This window comes from the organism of the source record quoted next, unplaced genomic scaffold (assembly GCF_019419815.1).
Source record: "Pyrus x bretschneideri cultivar Hongxiangsu unplaced genomic scaffold, Pyrus_bretschneideri_v1 Contig48, whole genome shotgun sequence".
Lineage (NCBI taxonomy): Eukaryota > Viridiplantae > Streptophyta > Magnoliopsida > Rosales > Rosaceae > Pyrus > Pyrus x bretschneideri.
In genome coordinates, this window is record NW_025999785.1 from 1,454,419 (window position 1) to 1,473,729 (window position 19,311).

General features: G+C 37.6%; 2 protein-coding genes and 1 non-coding gene across 4 annotated transcripts; 1 reads left to right on the forward strand and 2 right to left on the reverse strand.

The window, feature by feature from the left end:
- Positions 1 to 2,202: 2,202 nt before the first annotated feature.
- Positions 2,203 to 7,714, reverse strand: LOC125470089 (trihelix transcription factor GTL2-like). Of its 2 annotated transcripts, XM_048568568.1 has the most exons (3): positions 7,069 to 7,714; positions 5,222 to 6,630; positions 2,203 to 4,949 (listed from the first exon to the last, which is right to left on the reverse strand). In XM_048568568.1, exons 1-2 carry the CDS (start codon positions 7,569 to 7,571, stop codon positions 5,223 to 5,225), a joined length of 1,911 nt encoding a protein of 636 aa, XP_048424525.1. In that variant the 5' UTR covers positions 7,572 to 7,714; the 3' UTR covers positions 2,203 to 4,949; position 5,222. The 2 variants fall into 2 exon arrangements, with proteins under 2 accessions (XP_048424525.1, XP_048424524.1); XM_048568567.1 differs by lacking the exon at positions 2,203 to 4,949 and having other exon boundaries at positions 4,977 to 6,630; positions 7,069 to 7,713.
- A 4,853-nt stretch (positions 7,715 to 12,567) lies between these two features.
- TRNAF-GAA lies at positions 12,568 to 12,640 on the forward strand. Its single transcript has one exon. It is a non-coding gene; the product is annotated as a tRNA-Phe (tRNA).
- Positions 12,641 to 12,880: 240 nt separating this feature from the next.
- On the reverse strand, positions 12,881 to 19,272 carry LOC103954424 (multisubstrate pseudouridine synthase 7). Its single transcript, XM_009366251.3, has 20 exons — positions 19,066 to 19,272; positions 18,683 to 18,761; positions 18,391 to 18,588; positions 17,920 to 18,134; positions 17,449 to 17,521; positions 16,815 to 16,871; positions 16,364 to 16,443; positions 16,218 to 16,280; positions 16,009 to 16,096; positions 15,603 to 15,705; positions 15,358 to 15,461; positions 15,018 to 15,091; positions 14,733 to 14,797; positions 14,353 to 14,531; positions 14,124 to 14,191; positions 13,973 to 14,033; positions 13,790 to 13,827; positions 13,629 to 13,697; positions 13,219 to 13,537; positions 12,881 to 13,090 (listed from the first exon to the last, which is right to left on the reverse strand). The coding sequence occupies exons 1-20, from the start codon at positions 19,251 to 19,253 to the stop codon at positions 13,064 to 13,066; spliced, it is 2,148 nt and encodes a 715-aa protein (XP_009364526.2). The 5' UTR covers positions 19,254 to 19,272; the 3' UTR covers positions 12,881 to 13,063.
- Between the last annotated feature and the right edge of the window lie 39 nt (positions 19,273 to 19,311).

Here is a 19,311-nt window from a genome sequence, read left to right on the forward strand (position 1 = left end):
AGCCCTCTTTCTTCATGTCAATCGATTTGTGTTGTCCACATGCTAAGCTTAAAAATTCGTCAAATGTGAGAGGACAGTGAATCCCACACATCTCATGTCATCCTGCTAACCCACCCCCCCCCCCCTTTTTCTCTCACTGTACATAGACAAAATGTAAGACCAGTGTCAACAGTTCATCACATAAGAAAGGACTCGTTGAGCCAAGATCACTAACCAATACTAATCTAATACTAATTGTACAGCTTAAGCATCGGATTTTCTTTGAAATTTATGTATTTGTTTTAAAAAGAAATTGACGAGGTGATATTTTGAGATCACTAACTAATACTAATCTAATACTAATAGTACAATTTAAATAATAGTTAATCCAACATTTGTTATCTGCCTGCCTTCTTTCGATCTGCAATTCTGCATTCAAGGATTTTAATAAACCAGACGCGTTAGCTAGGGTTGTTCCGTTCACGCATGACTATTTCTCTTATACCAAAAACCTACAAAAATATACAAAAAATAGGTGTAATTCTTGTTATTACAAATTGATTTTTTGGTTTGTCACAGTTTTTCAAGTACATAGTATGCATGCATGTTGTCCAATCTCTTAGTCGATGAGTGTTAGGTTTTCATCCATATGTCCTGAGTTCGAAACTCCACACTCTCTTAAATTATTGTAATAGTTATACGCTTCTATCCCTCATCTTAATAATAACATTTGAAAGAAAAAGGAAGCAATGCTTTTTCTCATGTAACCTCTATTATATATCGTGCAAATTAAAGCAGTGGTATAGCTCGTGAAGGAAGCAATGCCTTTTCTCGTGAAAACACGTACGCACATGAACCCCTCTAACTTTATTTCCGACTCGTGAGGTGCAACAGGCACCGTTTTTACTGCAAAAAAACCTCCAGATTTTCAGGCCTTCCGTGTACACGGCGACGAGGGGTTTGTTGTTAAGTTGGAAGCTGCCCTATATGCGGAGGAAAACTTGTGCCACGTCATCTATAAAGCAATCTTCACGAAAGCATGAGATTCTTTCTATTTTAGTCTCGCTCAACCTCATGTTGGTAGCATTCGATGTAAGAGTTGCTCCAACAGGCAGCCGTTCCAAAGTTTTTTCTCCATCAACTGACCTTTGTTGGGGAGAGAGAGAGAGAGAGAGTACTGTTTGTGTGTTGAATTTTAGATTGACATATGTTGGGTGGACATGAGGAGGACTTGTGAATGCCCTATGATGTTGAAAACGAGCGACCATAGTTGACATTTGTTACTTGCATGCATGTTGTGTAGCAGTAGAACTGGAGAAAATGAATTTACAAACTACTGTATCAGAACTCTAACCACATGGAGTCCCAATGTAAAAGATTCAAACGCGCCCATCGCCCAAAACTTTTAGTTTTTTCATCGAGAAATTTAGTTGAGTAATTGGTAGGGATTTTGTTATTTTTCTAGTTCTGTCGACAGCTTCCAATGCATGATGTCAAGTTTAGCTACCAAGGTGTGCTGGCAAGGCTTGTCCCAATATGTCTGTTGAGCATCACTTGCCAAAGCATGTCGAATTCGTCGAATTCTTCTGCCTCCCATACCAGATGGTCACAGGGCCTCAGGTGACCTTCTCTCTATGTTTTCCAATTTTCACAGGGTCTCGGGACCTGTAGGACCCCCTGGATCCGCCCTTGCATAATGCTTTCGTGTATTGTTTTGGTAGAGACTAGGGCAGTGTGAGGATGCAAAGAAGTGTCCCACGTCAAAAAGTTGTTAAGAAAAAATGGCTTATAAGGAGTTCGATCACAAGTCCCTCTCCCCTCCAAATAGTTTTGAAAGAGTTCTCGAGTTCGAATTCCCTATAACTGAAACAAAAGAACAAAACATTTCTGTGCATGCTTGTATCATGCAACGTGGGTGCAATGATCTTTGAGGCCCATTCCCATGCATAAGGCCGATATACCTTTAACAAGATAATTTTGGACCTCAATTTTGGACTGATCACATGTTGGCATAAGGCTTAGCGATCGATCCAAATTCCATCGATTTGAATTGTTGTAACAAAGCTCAACCCCACAAAGACTCACCATTTTTCCTTTTTCTTTTTTTTTTTCTAAAGAAAAATGATTTATGCAAATTCTTATTCTTCTTGCGAAATATTCTTGTTATTTTTCTCATTCACTCTCTTCTGCATTATTTGAAATGAAAGTACAAAAACAGAGATGTGTACAAAAAATAAATATGTGCCGAATTCATTTTCTTTTTTTCTGAATCCTCACATTTACAATTAGCATGAAATCAAAACCAGTCATGCATAACGCGTAGTAACATAATGTAAGAGTTTTTTTTCCAAGACAAACATTATATAAGAATTAACATAACCCAACCCGCTTGTTCAAAGAAAGCAAACTTTTATGAAACACATACGTTGTTGTCGTGCTATGAAAATCCTTCTGCGATGAAAGGCAAACAATTTTGGTTTGGGTCAATCTCTTTCAACATGTTTGTAGTTACCCGTACGTAAAAAAGTAAAAGTCAAACACGGTGGAGGAGTGGGAGTCCGACAAAGTTATACCTAAGTTGATTGTGTTGACTTTTGGCTTTAATTCTTTAAAGAACTGCATCTTGAAGGCTTCACTTTTGACAAAAAAAAAAAATTTCTGAACGCGTTACTGGCATCTGAGATTCTCAGCCGTTGGATGATGTGGCCCTCTGAGGCTCTGACCATGTCAGCAGGTTACTGGTGAGGCTGGGATAGGGTGCGGACAAACCCATCAGTTGATGTTGACGCGTGGCAGGGATCATTTGTCTGCCAATGCTGTCCAAGGTGCGGTGGAACCCCCCTCCGACTCTGAGAAAGACTTGTTATCGATAACATGACACAAAACGACAACGTCTTCCACCCTCTCCAAGGCTTTTGCTTACTGACCGGTGACCACTGGCAGTACTGGCCTCAATCTCTGTGGAGCATTCCGATAGATCCCATTCCCAATCAGAAAACATTATGTCATGCAGACTTGCAGTTGTACTGTCAATTGAATACATTTGTAGTTCTAAACCAAAACCCCAAATGAAAGATGATAATTAATGTAATCTGTCATTTGCTAATTTACATATTATGGCAGGCACTTGCGTAATTGAATCTAGTATGTTCCGGTGTATTGTATATCGGAGAAAAGATCGCTAAACATTCTTATCTCATTCCATTTCAATGGCTCGACCAATAACTAATGGCGGAAACTAGAAAAACTATGATTTCCCGCTGTGAGAGTTCAGGTGCGGCAAGTAGCAAGAAGCAGGAAACCTAGGAAGCATCAGTTCTTTAGAAAATGGTCTCTAATTGGGAGCATTCTTTCTTTTGGTGTGAGCGAACTACCTCCCGTATCAGTTGCTACATCTATTGCTGTTGGTATTGATATAACGTCTTTGCATCCCAAGTCCCAACACTTCACTGTGGCTCTGATGGGATCCCAGTGTTGGTTCACTTTTTATCCTTAAAGCAAAGCTGATTTTCCTTTCGGCGTAAAGCGGCGCATAAAAGAGATTGAATAAAATTAAGACCATTTAAATTGAAAGCCATAGTGATGATACCTAAAGTGGTGAACTAGATACCTACTAGAGGCCAAGCAACTAGGAAGCTCGCCTTCTTGTTATCCAAAAGTCGGTCAAATCGGGCACGCCCCTTGCAAGTCCACTAGTAGGTGGAGTATTCTATAATTCTTCCGTCTATTAAGACTTTACTCGTATAATTAAATTACTTAGGACCCGTGGAAAGAGCTGAGGTAGCCCAAGAATAAAAACGTCGGCCAAGCATTCCTTGTTGCTCTAATCTCCCCTACTTCTATACTTGTAAATCTTTGTGTGCTCTTTTCCCTTCTCTCTTCTTGTTCTCTGTCCCCATCCGCCCCACCTATCGGCCTGGTCTAAAGAATTCATGGAAATTGTTTGATCTAAAAGGGATCTTCTATAATTTCGCACGTTACGTTTAGTTCCTGTTAGGAAGACAGTGGAGTTTTCTTTGTTTAGGGCTCTACATAAGCTAATAATGAATGACGAGATCTAGATTACATCATGGATCATTACATGAATTCGAAAATAAAGAGAGAAACAAAGAATATCACTACCGTGTAAACATATAAAATTTTTGTGAATTGTAAACAGTGTTCCATAATTAATTGTAAATTAAAGTTGTAAGTAAAAACATATCTCATTAAAAGAAAACTTTATGCAAATGGAAAATTTTAATTTGTTTTGCAAAAAAAAAAATATAAGTTACAAACTAATTAAGAAAACCCAGCCAGCTTATAAGGGAGAAAATTTTATGAGGATCGAGAACATAATAAGTCATTGCTAAGCTCCTTGTAAACCCTTGGCCAAAAGTTCAAAACATACCTAGCACACTTAAATAACTATTGTATGATTGTACATTTGTATGTATTGTTAACCTTGGCCAAAACAAAACCTTAATTAGCTTATATGAACTAATCGTATATTGATTTATGTTTTTTTCCCGTTGCTAGATGTAACAACTGGAATGCTCTTTTAGGGATTATAAACACATGATTATCCTTATTATCTCACATGCATGCTCTTCATCATTTTGGTGAAATTATAATTAATTTTTTTAATTCTTTAAACTTTAATTAAGTTGTCATATAGTATTACGGTCTAGTGATATTCATTTTTACTCGTAAGTGAGAGTCTTAGGTTTAATTCTTACCAAAGGCGAACTGAACTACATTAGTGCTAGCCCATTGTGAGGCTTAACTTACTTTCTCACCTCTTAATGTGGATAATATCGTTTGTAAAAATTAAAAAAAAAAAAAAGAAAAGTATATTTAAGTAACAGCTAGCAACAAAGATACTTCTGCTGCTGCGCGTAGCAAATTGAGAGTAAATATGGCAAATACAAAATGACAGCAGACCTCATTTAAAATCTGGTTCCTGATTTGAATCTATCTGTCGGTGCTCACTACAAAACAAGTTTAAAACATACATATATCCGCCATAAATCAAATATATAATAAATATTGGAAATTAATTAATAAAATTCATGTCGACTGCCGAGAGTACTAGCTAGCCAGCTAGCTACCACATGTTTTACCAAGATCGACAAGAAAAAAAAGGTATCATATATTATTATCATTGAAAATGCACACACAAATATGCAAATTAAAATTAATTAGAATTCAAAATCAAAAGCTGGTGGCGGTGCTTGCTGCACCGTATTGTTGTTTTTCTCACCTTAATCATGCTTAGTTGAATCATCATCACCTAGAGAATGGTTTTCCGGCGAAGTGGGACGGTCTTCCGGTGCATGATCAGAAGGCGGTACGAGTATCCCTTGATTGTACAAAGAACTTAGTTGATGAAAATAAGGACAAGTCCTAGAGTCAAGTGACCTCTTCTTGTTAACATCTTTTGTTTTTCTAAAGTACTTGTTAATGTTCTCCCATTTCTCTTTGCACCTCTTGGCACTCCTCGTGTAACCCATCTCCAACATCCCTTGTGAGATTCTCTCCCAAAGAGGAGCTTTCATCACGACCCCTCCGTCCTTGTCCTGATCGCCGCCGCCCCCATTGTTGAAGAGGCTGCACCTTAAGTTTATCAGAGCCAGCACTTCATCTCTCGGCCATCTCTTTCCGAGGTCTTGTTTGTCATGACTAATGGAACTAGGGTTTTGAGTGTTGATGATGACATCATCAGAACTAGGGTTTTCAGGAGGTGCAACGACAACAGCAGCAGCAGCAGTAGCTCTAGATAAAATGGTCATGGTTGGAACGGCAATCGGAGTCGGAGCAAGAGTACTTGAGCTAGGGCTTTGCGGTGCAAGAGTACTTTCAGTTAATGAACTAGGCGTTGTTGGGTTATTTTCTTTTTCTTGATGATGATCAAGTTCTTTTCGGCCACTAACATCGTGACACGTTGGACGATTAGGGTTTTGTGCTTGAATCGGAAAAGACGAAGTGGAAGTACTAGAATTGCTGGACGACGATGTGAACTTCTTCAAGAACTTAATGACTGTAGCTTGTCGATCACCAGCAACCGCTTGTTCTTTCGCCATAATCTCGAGCTCCTTGTTCATCCTATCCGTCTCTTGCTTCTTCCATGCTTCTTCCCTCGCAAGCTTCTCCTCGTTTCTCTTCACCATTTCTTCAAGAAGCTTGTTGTGCATCGCTTCCTGCCGAGCCATCATCCTGTTCACAATGTCCTCACAGAAACCCTTGAGCATTTCAAATTTCCTTTGCCTTTTCCTCTTCTTAGTATTGTTCTTTGGTCTAGTTTCCACTACTACCTCTTTCTCATTGTGCTCCTCAGGGTTCAGCGGCTCGGTGCTAATCACACCGATACTGTCCCCAACAATTGTTTCGTTTCTCGTTGAGTCTTGATGATCTCCCTCATCACTCGGCTTTTCAACCTTTTCTTTCTCATTATTTTTATCCTCGGGAGCTTCCTGATGATCAGCAGGGTTTCGGTGATGATCATCAGCGTTTTGTTGATGAGCATCACCACCACCTTGACAGAGTTGTTCGAGGTCACTGAGAAAACTGTAGTTTTTGGTGAAGTTAATGTTGTTGAAGTATCTGCTTTCTTCTTCAAACTTCTCTTTGCATTTCTCTGCACTCCTTTTGAAACCAAGCTCTGCTAGATTCCTGCTTCCCCCCATAAATATATACCAAACCAGCAGTATCAATAAGCAAGAGCATTTATTCACTCTATTATTCAGTCCTAGCTAGCTAGTATCCAACTTAATTACACACACACACACACACACACACACACACACATATTGTGTACGAGGGGATCTTTGTGTTTAGTGAATATATATGACTCTCTCTCTCTCACATACACGAGTAAACAGTGACTTAAATTCCATTACTATTGATGAAGCATCAATCGTCACTTAATTATAATAAAATGTCATCGGTATAACCGTTCAAATATACAGAACTCAAGTTCGAATCCCCATCTCAGTTGTCTAAATGAATTTAAAATAACCCTAGCTAGCTAGTTCATCGATAAACTAATTAATTAAGATAATCATACGAATATAGGAGATAAGTATATGAACGAATTGTAAATAAGCTTACCTTGAGACATGTTCCCAAGCAAACTCAGGGAACCAATTCTCCATGGTAGATCTGATCCTGAGAAGTGCAAGCAATTCATCATTACTCCAAGAATCACTAATGATTGATGCATCTGATGATGCCGGTATCAATGAAGATCTCTCTCCTTCGGTCTCCAAATTATTGTTTATGGAGTTTGAAACAGTACTAGAGAGTTCCTCTTTCTCCTCGAGATTTTTGGGGGTGGCGGCGGATTGGCAGTGCAGTTGCAGAAGCTGATTATTCTGATGAAGCTGATGGGGTTGAATTTGCAGGAGTTGATGATGATGAAGATGAAAAGGGTTGTTATTGTTGTAGGGGTCAAAGGGAGTAGCAGCAGGGACAGTGAAGGTATTAATATTATTGTTTGATGGTGGAGGAGGGAATGACGAGAGAGGGAGAGGGAGAGGGAGAGGAAGAGGGAGGGAAGTTCTTGAGGATGCTATGAATTGGTGCAACTGCTCAGCTGGGACTCCATTAAACATGTTTGTCTGTGATTTTTGTGAGAGCGTGTTTCTCTTCTTTACCTCTCCTTTTGTTTGCTCACTGTAAAATAGCAAAATGTTAGAAACAAAGACTACAAAAACACCAAACTTCTCTCTCTCTCTCTCTCTCTCTCTCTCTCTCTCTCTTATCAAGGACTTATGTTGTCCTATGCATCCTATCATGGAAGAGAAAAGATAGCCCACCACACAATTTTAGAAGAAGGTGAAGTCACCCTCAAACCGGGAGAAAATTATTGAGTACAGGAAAATATGACTTGTTATATTTACACATTGACTCAATTATTACACTTATTTTTGTGAGAGTGATCCACATCAATTATATGCTTGATTATGTGACTGTTTATTGTGATTTCATATTTGGTTTTATCTATTTAACCATATCATTGTGTTTATCGTGAATGTCTATCATAATCTACCTAGTGTCTTACACGAGAGATTGAGACGACTTGAATCATGGTAATAGTTCGAGCTCCAAGGTGATTAACCACCGTGTTTATGATGAATAATGTAAGTTGTTAAGTGACTGTTAAGTCTGTTAAGAAAATTGTTAGTAGTTGTTATTGTTGAGAGTAGTCCCACATTGGTGAGGGACAAGGTTTGCTATGTGCTTATATGGTCTTGAGCCACTCCCCGTATTACCAATTGGTTTTATGGGGGAACCCCAATTTCATCTTGGTATGAAAATCCGTCACACGTGCGGGGGTGTGTTGAGAGTTGTCTTACATTGGTGAGGGACAAGGTTTGCTATGTGCTTATATGATCTTGGGCAACTTCCCATATTGCTATGTGCTTATATGATCTTGGGCAACTTCCCATATTGCCAATTGGTTTTACGGTGGAACCTCAATTTCATCAGTTATTACATTTATTTTGTAACCATTTGTTTCAATATTTGGTGCTAAGCATGCGAGAGATTGAGACGACTTGAATCGTGGTATTAGTTCGAGTTCCAAGGTGATTAAACCGTGTTTAGAGTTGTATCACCTAGAGGACACGAAGAGGAAGAGCGGGAATTAAGTCTTATATAGTACCCAAGTAGCAAAGGCGCAAGGATGAACTAGTGTGGGGGTCTAATAATTTGGGTTTGAGTTAAGTCCCTTTTAAATTAGTGTGACTAATTGTGGATTATTTTCAGATTGGCTGTCTAAGGATCCTAAGTGGTGGGTTTAACCTCATTGAATCGTTATGCACTATATGTTTAACATATGCGTAATATGATTGATATCTACTTTTAGTCCTACTATTTGAATTGGTGTTAACAAAACTTAAAATTCGTTAGGAACTAGCTAGCATGTAACCTATTCACTCCTCCTTCTATATGTTAACCTTACCACTGCATTTTTCGTATCTTGCCTTGTCACCATTAAGGTATCCCTCACGTTAGTTCTCGCTCCACTTCATATCTCTCTACTTTAATAACACAAAAATAAAGTTTCAAAGTTAAAAGTAATGGAATAAGCACACTGTCTTAATCAGTTAACGCGAATCACAAACTCTTTCCAATTACATGACCTAATCTACCCTTAGTAACCCAAAAGAGTCAAAACCATGTAAGTAGTGATAGGATTGGGCCACGAGGGGTGAGTTGAGAACGGTGTTAGCAGGATTTATATTTGAGGAAAATAATACTTAATCTTTACAAGATTTAATTTGTGTTTTGGTAGTATTTGGGGCGGCTACTGGCCTTTAGAATCCTATGCAGTTGCCGATGCTGATGATGGTGTAATTAACGGCAAGGAGATGGCAGGACACGTGAAAACATGCAGACACTGGGACCAATTTATTTAAGGTGGGACTCTTTCGAAGGGTACAAGGGATCACAATAACTACTCTACACCTCATCAGTCAGAAATCGTTGTCATTCTAAACCGTCTAATTTTTAGATATTTTTTAATTTCAGTCTAAGCCGTCTAATTTTAAATCTTTTTTAATTTTCATCAGTCGAAATCGACTAGCGTTTAGGTATTTTTATAAAGACTGTTCTTGTAAAAAATCATTTGAATATGAAACCATATGGATTTATTAGTAGAACTTCAGAGAGAATAATAATATCGTAATTTTCTACTGTTCTTCGCAATGTTTTATACTTCAGAGCATCATAGAATTTTTGGTAATATATAATTTCAAAGAAGAAATATTTGTGGGTCTTTTAGGGTTGGTAACTTAAACAAAGAGAATAATACTTTACATGGGGATCCATTCAATATTTTTTTGGGGGTCATCTTCCCATTCAAAAAGGAGAAAATATAAATTTGAAAATGCCCTTTTGAGTAGTTGGAACAGTAGTGTGAAATTTGGTATGACCCATTTAATTAGTTCGTTCTTGCAGAAAGCAAATATTGGGAATTCATTGAGCTTTTGAAACAGTTTGAGTGTTAGATAAAGTAATAAAAGTTGGAATATTTTTAAAAAGGACGCATGAATTTTTTTTTTTTTTTTCTACTAATCAAGTCGAATTGGTGTAAAATCGAACATAGTGACATTGTAGGATTTATACAGCCAATCACACTTAGTGAAATGATGCTTGGTTGTTGTTGTTGTTGTTGTTGCTATACTAGTTAAGTCACTCGAGGCAAAAAATAATTGAGATTCTTGTTTTCTTGTGTGTGTTTGGTCCTTATTATCACAGCTTTTTAATTTTAGTGAATTAATATTCCCTTGTGGGGCAAATGGGGTCTTTATGGTTGAGCACATTATTTCACCAACTTGTTATGAGTTTTATGGAAAGAGATGTATCATAACATCTAGTTGTTCCAAGGGTGCAATACATAAAGTGTCCTCCTCCATTGCAATATTTATTCAACATGAACGACTAAACATGCATGACTAGTCAATGTAGCACGGTCGAGCTTTTGTGCATGCTTGTAACTGGGCGGTGCATGAAAGCGATGAGTGATGATAAAACTTAAATGACGTGAGTAAATGTGTTGTAATTTGTTTCACCTCCATAGTTGGTATGTGAAATGATATTAAGTATGTCTATTCTTGTGGGGTTAATATAGCCTTTCGCTCACTAAGAATGGTAGCAATCATATATAAAGAAATAGACTAGTTAGGTAGTACTATTGCTTGATGATCTAACGCTCGTTAGGCTTTGATTGCATTGCATAAAATCTATTCCTCTTTCCAAAAGAGAAGGGTAAAATGCGATTGCTTATGGCCGGAAATTTTGAGTTTGATTCATAGCTTCAACTAACACATTCTGATCCGGAATGTCCACTTGGACACCCGAATCGCGATGTGCTGACCGATACCTAAAATGTGACGAAGCCATAAAGTATAGTGATGTGGAAAATGTGAATAAATTAAAACCTAAAAGTGACTAATTTAGAGCGCACATGTGAGCGGGATTGAACCCATATCACCCAAGTGATGTCAGAGCATAGATAAATTGCAGTAAAAGAAGAGTAAGGACATTTATACTGAAAGGAGAAGTCTCATACGTAACAGCTTTTACAAGTAATCCTCATCATCACAAAATTTCTGCTACTAAAATCCTGGAGGGGCAAAAAATAAGGGTGAGTGGGCCCAAAACCCAAAAACCGGCCCAAGCTTATGACCCGTTAACCCTAACCCGTATTCGACCTGGATCCACGAAACCGATCCAATAAAAAAAAAGGGCCTAAATCCAAACCTTTGGGCCGGTACCCGACCCAGCTCAATTCCAAAATGGATCCTGACATATTCTATGACGTATTCTTGGAATATTCCTTGGAATATTCTTTGGGTAAACTTTATGAAATTTTCTTGGAAACCCTCATAGGCTAATTTCGATGTCCTGAGTTCGTTTTTGACATCCATTTAGTGAAATTCCAAAGTTTTAACATAGTTGACCGCTGGGGCATCTCAATTGACTTTTTAGGGTTGATCGTTGACTTTTCGTTGACTTTTTACAAAATTTTCCCGAGAACCTTTTTAGCGTATTTCGACGCACTGATTCCAAATTCACTGCTTGTTTTTCCAAATTAAATCGTTTTAGTTGAATTTTACAGACAGGACCTAATATTATGCTTAGGTGCAATTACTATCTAAGACTTAGGCTTTCCTAGCTCGAACGGTTACGACATGCATGTACCTGTGAGTGAGTCTTTTTATTTTTACGTATATATATATGTATATGTATATGTGATTTTTCCCAACAACTGCTTTTATTATGATGCGATATGCCATGTTTAGCTTTACAAATAGACTTTTCGTACACTTCATGTTTTTAATATTATTTGAGAGCATAAACTTGTGGCATGACATCCTTTCGTTTTACCTTCTCATTATTACATGTTTGCACGGTGTCTCTTAGTTATTTGTATTGTCCTGAGCCAAGGACTAGCTTCACGTGTAGTTCACATGCACTGTTTACATTCGCTTTGGATCTAGAGTTAGGTGCCAGCCTGTCCTTTTGTGTGATGTTTTGGACTCGTATGTGATCGACTAGCAGCTCACATGATGTGGTACTAGAATGCAAAACCTACACTCAACATGTTCCATTGTTTGAATATCTCTGCAGTGGACTTGTGTGCCTACATAAATTAATGAGCATTGATTTCTTATAATAACGGTTTAAGATTTAATGTTGAGATACTTTGTTGTTGTACCTTACATCTTGATTCACTTCTGTTGTAGGGTGCCTACTACATACTATTATTATAATATTTTTGAGAAACCATATACTTGTTTTACAGTAAGGGGTTACACTTTTCAACGCTATATTCAAACACACACAATGAGTTGAAGGATTTGTGTACAAAAAATTGATCTAATCGTTGAGTGTAATATATGAAGTCTCATTATGAACGACGTAAAGATGCGTACATATTTCCGTTGCAACTTGTGATTTTGGTTCCAATGTGTTTCACACCATGTGTTTTGTTCTTATTGATACTATGGTGGAATTTGTGGTTCCTATGTTGCCGTTGAAGTTTGCTAGAAGCTGAAGCACTAACCTAATTAAAATTAACTTGTTAGGGAAAGAACATTGGCGGGGATAGCTCAGTTGGGAGAGCGTCAGACTGAAGATCTGAAGGTCAGGTGTTCGATCCACCTTCACCGCATTTGATTTTGTTTTTATTCTAACATTATTACTATTTTTTATTTTCTATATTTTTTTATACCAATATAAAAAAATTATTTCTTGCACGAACCGGTTTGAGGCATTGTTATTCCATGCACTAAGGCTGCCGTCGTCGGGCCACATGATGTTACCAATCCACATGTTGAATGAATGACATGATTCATTGTCATAAATTAGTAATATATTGTAACAATCTGCAGCCGCATCGAAAAATTTCTCAAAACTGAACGTCATAATTTTTCTAATCATGTCGTCGATTCTTTATTCTGTAGTACTAAAATACAATTTCATCCGTGTGTCGATTAACAAAACCAGTAGGAAAGTTAGACATTGATCAGTTCCAAAATACAATTTCTCCCGTGCCTTCAAATTATCCGTCCTTACAGTGATTCTGATGCGCGCTTTAGTTTAACGTTTTGTGAAACGCAACCTGCGAGAACCAAAATATAAGACACATGAAACACCAAACCTGCTCGTGAATTTTTCTCTCAGTAATGTGGTACGAATTCGAAAGAGGGATACCGACAGAGTACGAAAGCATTTAAACGAGGCACATACCGACGTTGATGTCTTCAGTAGCTCTCTGATGGCCATTGTTGCATAACATGAAGCTGGGAGAGTAAAGCTCAACTTGAGAGCCATTTGAGTTTCCTGAGGATTAGTGTCACAGAGGGATCCAACTTCCGGCAACTTTTCTCCCTTGTCCCCGATATCATTGTCAACGCACTCTGTCTGTTTTGCGTTGTCATGCAAACTTCCATCTCCATTTAGACTGGCTGGATCCTCTTTGTCAACGCTAGCAGGTTTGGTTTTGGCAATTTTGTCCAAGTCGGTGTCCACCAGAGGTATATTACCATCACTGTATTTTAGTATCTCCCTGGAACAATAAAAATCACATATATTATTGTACACGATTTATATAATAACTGAAGTTATATGTAAAGATGAGAAAACGAGAGTAGCTATACCATTCAAAGTCCACTGGTTTTTGGAAGATGCGTCGATAATTTCCAGTCACGCTTGTTATTGAGAATTCCCTAGAAAGAGAAACAAGGTGCGTGCATTTCGTTATAACAGAAGCACGTGAGAGAGGTAAGAGGCAAGGTGAGAGGGGAAAGAGGAACCGTACTTGACATTATGTACGCTTTCTGTCAAGCTGATTTCATCCTGATTGATATTTGTAAACAACAATCCAGGAGGAGAATAAGGCAGATTAAGAATTAGACGGAAATCAAATAAATAACATGTGGAGTGTTTTCAGAAAAATAAATAACATGGAGAAATCGAGAAATTGTTGCTGAGAATAAGAAACCTTCTTTGCCAAATCATGAAAGACATCAGCAATATCATTTTCTGGAAAAATGACTCTTGAACTGTAAAACAACAAAGTATTAAATAGCTTCAGCAACCTTGTGACGGCCCGAGAAGTATACAATGAGGGAAGACAGTCAACTTTTCCTTACCCGGGCATAGGAAGGACAACATCCTCAATTGTATAATTTCCACTCTGGATATCTTCTGCAGTTACAGCCTGCCAGATGGGAACCATCTTAATATTTCCAATCTTTTAAATTAAAATTAAAATCCACAAGGTGGGTTGCATTTGTAGATTAAGGTGCTAAAGTAGCTGTAATCATAGCATACTACTTAGAACAGCAAGGGAAAAAATCTCAACAACCGGACACAACTAACCTTCACAAGACTAAGCTTTTCCTCAGGAAGATTTGTTTCAGCTATATCGCCTAAATCATTAGGATCAAGCGTATCATCACCATTTTCATCTACGCACTCAGAACTAACAACTTCTGTCACCTTTTCTTTCTCATTTCCTTTACAATATACCAAGTCTCCCAACACAACTTGGTCAGTTCCTGCCATCGTGGAACCAAATTGGTTTTACAAAAATATAGGATAAAAAGATAGTTGCAATAAAGCTTTGCCAGAGGTAACAATGACAGTGACGCAATCAGTCCATGACATTTTGACCAAAAAAAATAAAAAAACTCAGTCCACGACATGACCTCTCAAAATAAATGAATTGGTGTTGCTCCAATGAATAAATGGGGGCATACCATATTTCTTCACTCTCATACTCGCTGCATGGTTCCACAAATAGCTTTGGTAACTATGCACATACCTGAAAAAAGGGTGAAAATAATCCACAAGAAAGTGGTAATGCCATTGCACTCTCATATATATATATATATATATATATATATTGTATATATGTTCAACTGTAACCAGATTAAACTCATATTGATGGACTTGAGCAAAAAAAAAGGCATAAACTTTAACTTCAGATTGCCTCCATTACGAAAAAAGAAAACAGAAACTAATTCCGCTGGAAAATCTCTTACATCATCCTCAAAGTTCTAGGAATAGCTTTCAACGCCTGCAAGTAGTTTCCAGGACATTTCTTCAGACATTGCAACTGTATGAGAACAAAGAAGAGGAAAAATTTATGATCAGCCATGAAGCACAAGATGAAGTAACCCAATTCAGTAAAATCAAACTAATATTATGATCACCATGCCAAATGCATGAAATTAAAGCAAAGGATGCACAATGCGAAGACGGGGAAGGATTACTCGAATAAACAAAAGGATTTAGATATAAAACTTAATCTTTCGAGATAGTTTATGGAATCAAGAAAAAATCTAGCATGTCCCAACAAAGCAATCATAGTTGGTGACTTACTATAGCTCTTTCAGAAACCAGATGTCGCGGTAATTTCCTCAGGGTCCCTTCAATATCATTAGTTTCCTTGTAATATTCTCGTGCCTCTGTAATCACATTCTTTTGTAATCTAAGATCAAGTTAAAGAAAACAAAAACCAACAGAACACTATAGCAGCATGCACTAAACAGTTTAGCAAGAAGTAGTCAAGTATAAAGAAGAAAAGAAAAGTATCCTCACAACACCCAGAAACACAAAAAGGATATCCCCTTCTCTTGGATCAAGGAACATGCTTACAGTAGATTTCCACTCTCCTCTGAGTAGTGAACCTCCAATTAGGTGAGTTGGCACAGAACCGCTTCCAAATCGCTGAATTCATTACCATGCATACTATAAGTTATCTTACTAACCACAGCAAAATATAATCCACATGCCTTAAGACAACTTATGAGAAACATACAGCACGTGTAATGGCTAGAAAGCAGTTTCATATAGCTTTAGATACAAAAGAGAACAACCACTTGTCCAAAAAATAACGAACAAGACACCTATATATCAATAACATTTAGCTTTTATTGCAAATAAGGAGTCTAAACCAGGACAAGATATACTCAGAGAGAGAGAGAGAGAGAGAGAGAGAGAGAGAGAGAGAGAGAGAGAGAGAGAGAGTACTTGTAAACCAAAGTAGTTAATAAATCCCTGCCTTCCCAAGGCACTTGCGGAGGCTTTGATGGTATCTTCAGAATCTGCAACAACTCCTCTGAGAAGTAATGTGAGTGCACGCAATGAGCAAATTAGATGGTGAATAATAGAAGTAGCCATGAGAGATGTTTTATTCAAGCGCATGTAATTACGTAAATGATTACTAGGAACAATCTTACCTCAATGTAATTGAAAACCGATTTCCCAATAGTTGGCCGAGGACAAGTCCTTCTGTCACATAACTGGATAAATGCAACTATCTCATTAATATGCATTAAAACTCAACTGACCGGGAATACCAATGATTCACATTCATCAGCCTTACCAGAAGTCACCTACTTTGATACCGATCAACCTATCATTAAGAGCAGCTAATTTACTAGCAAGCTTCTTAAAAACGGTTACCTGGAAATTCAACAAGAAAATGAAGTTCATTAACTCTTTGGGTAACCACTATGCTCGGATTACAAAAATTGGCACTCGAGGATTCATGGCAGTAGACATACATTGGAAGGGAGCTACTGTGGGTTTAATAACTAAAGGAAATTCAACTTATGGAATATCATTCAGAATCCTCTTACCCATTGATTGGATAACAATCAAAGTGAGCTCCTACCTGTTGGTTGAATAATATGTAGTTTTAAAGTGGATTATCATAAGTCTGATACATGAAGGCCAATAAGAAGCAATTCTCTTGTGGAGCACATGTTTCATCTAGAGAAGAAAATATACAATATTTAAAGGCATAAGCAGAAATATTAGTGAGTATCAATTACCCTCTGAGTCGTGACAGCACGCTTATCCTTAGTACCCGCAAACCCAAAGGACCTTGGCTATGGAAAAGAATAATATTAATCTATCAAAAGAAAAGTAATATGATATCTATACATTAAGTCAAAGATGATAACCAAGTACCATAAATTTCTACACATCTGACCAATCTCAACTGTTTACATGGAAACCAATAATCCAAGTTTTGCTCTCTGTCATGTGGTGAAAATTAAGTACAGAACTAACTAAAAAACAACTATATTTCATCACAGTACTTCACCAGTAATTACTAAACATTTAATGATGACTTTCATTTAAAAACATCGGTACGGTCAATGATGCTGCAAATGGACCTTAACAAAATCAAAGACACCAATAGATTACTGAATTGCATGCTTAATTATACTAATGTGTTGACTATGTCCATGCATGCAGGAAGGAAGCAGAGAGCAAAGACTGACTCTATAATGAGTTCCTTAATCAAAACCCTCATATATTTTTCAAAAAAGGAGCAACAAGACACCGCTAATTACCATGTAAACAAATCAAGCAGTGGAGATGTTTTGCCAAACATTGTGAAAACAGTAGTCATATGTCTAATGGTGTTCAAGTCAATTAGTTCTCAGGTGGAACCCATACCTGGACACCAAGCATCTTTCCTATAACTCCTAAGGCTTCCTGTGTATCCTTGTTCTCCTTGTAAAGATGAAACCTGTACATCCACATTAAACAAACCTTTCAGATAAGCTGACATAGAGTTTTAATCAACAAAAAATAAAAAATTTTGAAGCCCCCAAAAGAAAAACAAATCTGGTTATTATTTGCATGCAAACTGACATGGGAAGAAGAAAATTAGTTGACAGCTACATGCGGAAAACACTTGATTAGCCACTAGCCAATTGCCTCATCAGTCATTGTTAAGAAGAGTACTTCAGGCAGACAGTTTCAAAAGAATAAAGGAGAACGATGTAGATTAACTATAAGTGTTCCATTGTATGCATTACACATGATTAGATATATGAATAAATCAGACAGCTCTGCTGTGCCAACTACACCAAATCTCGATAAAAATATCTAAAGGAGAAGAATAACCTAAATGTACCCTTTTACCTAAGGAATTTGCCAACGTGCTCTGACCAATCCTCTGAACCCCTGCTATCAAAAGGTTTATCACCTCTTTCTTTTCGTTTTCTGGAATTTCTGCCTCTGCTGTTCTGCCCACCTGAATTTATTCTCACCCGGATGCATTTTGATGAAGAATCTGGTCCATCAACTGTGTCGGTGACAAGGAACTTGAAGTGCTGCTTAAAAAAATTATGCACTGCCTGGAAGAAAAATAATGTAAGCCAGAAACGAAACCGAGAGAGTCAACTGGGTTTCATTTACTCATTTTGAATATGGTGGTAAAGGTGGTTTATGCAGATTAAGTTTGGAAGAATTATATGTACATTTTCACATTAGCGGAAATCAAATACTCAGTTCCACCCTGACCTCTCTGATTGCACAAGTGTCATGTCTACGTCTCTATCCAAAACACTATCTAAATTAAAAAAAAAAAATAGATAAGACCGAAAAACTAACCGTTCGATGAGATTTATCATAATCTGGGGAAAGAACAATAGGCATAACACCATCTTCCCCACCGGAATTAATTTGTTTGATAAAAGTTTCCAAGAGCTCAGCATCATTAGGATCAGCAAGAGCTCTAAATGATTCAATTTCGGTAGTATAATCTTTACTTGTACCATCACCTGTCGTTGTTCCACTTTCCTGAACTGCCTGAATAAACCCGAAGAATTATACTTCCCATAAATACTAAATTGTACATACACATACGTACTTCTGATGAGAACAAAAGTATGAACTTATTCACCTCCACCGGCGCATCCAAGTTGGTCAAATGAACAACATTTCCCTCCTTATCTACTTCGTTTACCATAAAATCCGAATACCTATACGATTCACCAAGATAAAATAATAAGCTTTAAGATATCGACAAATAATTTATCTCTAAAAATAATAACTTATATGCAAATTACGAATCCAATGAGGAAAATAATTATAAAAAAAAAATGCTGAATTTCATATCCTGTGGTTATTTTTCTTCAAGCTCCTGACTTTACAGCAAAATAATACTTTCATTAAATTTTCCTACATTTTCTAGGCATCCAAGCACATCGTAACGACAATAAATAACTTGAAAATCCCAAACAGAACAGAGTGCTCAAATTTCTCATACAAATTTATAACCCAGACCTTTGCTTTAAAATGCCGCGAAATCCAGGGAGCTGAGAGATGTAGCAGACGATTCCGACGTCGGATTCCTCCGTGGTTTTTGTCGCCATTAGGGCTTTTAAGGCGGTGGTTAGCGGTGGTGGTGGAGGAGTAGCAGAGCAGTAGGGTTTTAGCGTAGAGAAGCATGATGGTGCGGGCTTAAGCCACATTTTGATTTTGGGGATACCGCTTTTTCCCGGGAAACGCACCGTTTCGCTCCTATTCCAA

Coding starts and splice junctions, on each gene's coding strand:
- LOC103954424 (XM_009366251.3), bottom strand. CDS start 19,253: ATGTGGCTTAAGCCCGCACCATCATGCTTCTCTACGCTAAAACCCTAC. Junction 18,762..19,065: donor CGCGGCATTTTAAAGCAAAG/GTCTGGGTTATA, acceptor TGAATCGTATAG/GTATTCGGATTTTATGGTAA. Junction 16,281..16,363: donor ATCAAAGTAGGTGACTTCTG/GTAAGGCTGATG, acceptor GCATTTATCCAG/TTATGTGACAGAAGGACTTG.
- LOC125470089 (XM_048568568.1), bottom strand. CDS start 7,571: ATGTTTAATGGAGTCCCAGCTGAGCAGTTGCACCAATTCATAGCATCC. Junction 6,631..7,068: donor GCTTGGGAACATGTCTCAAG/GTAAGCTTATTT, acceptor GGGGGGAAGCAG/GAATCTAGCAGAGCTTGGTT.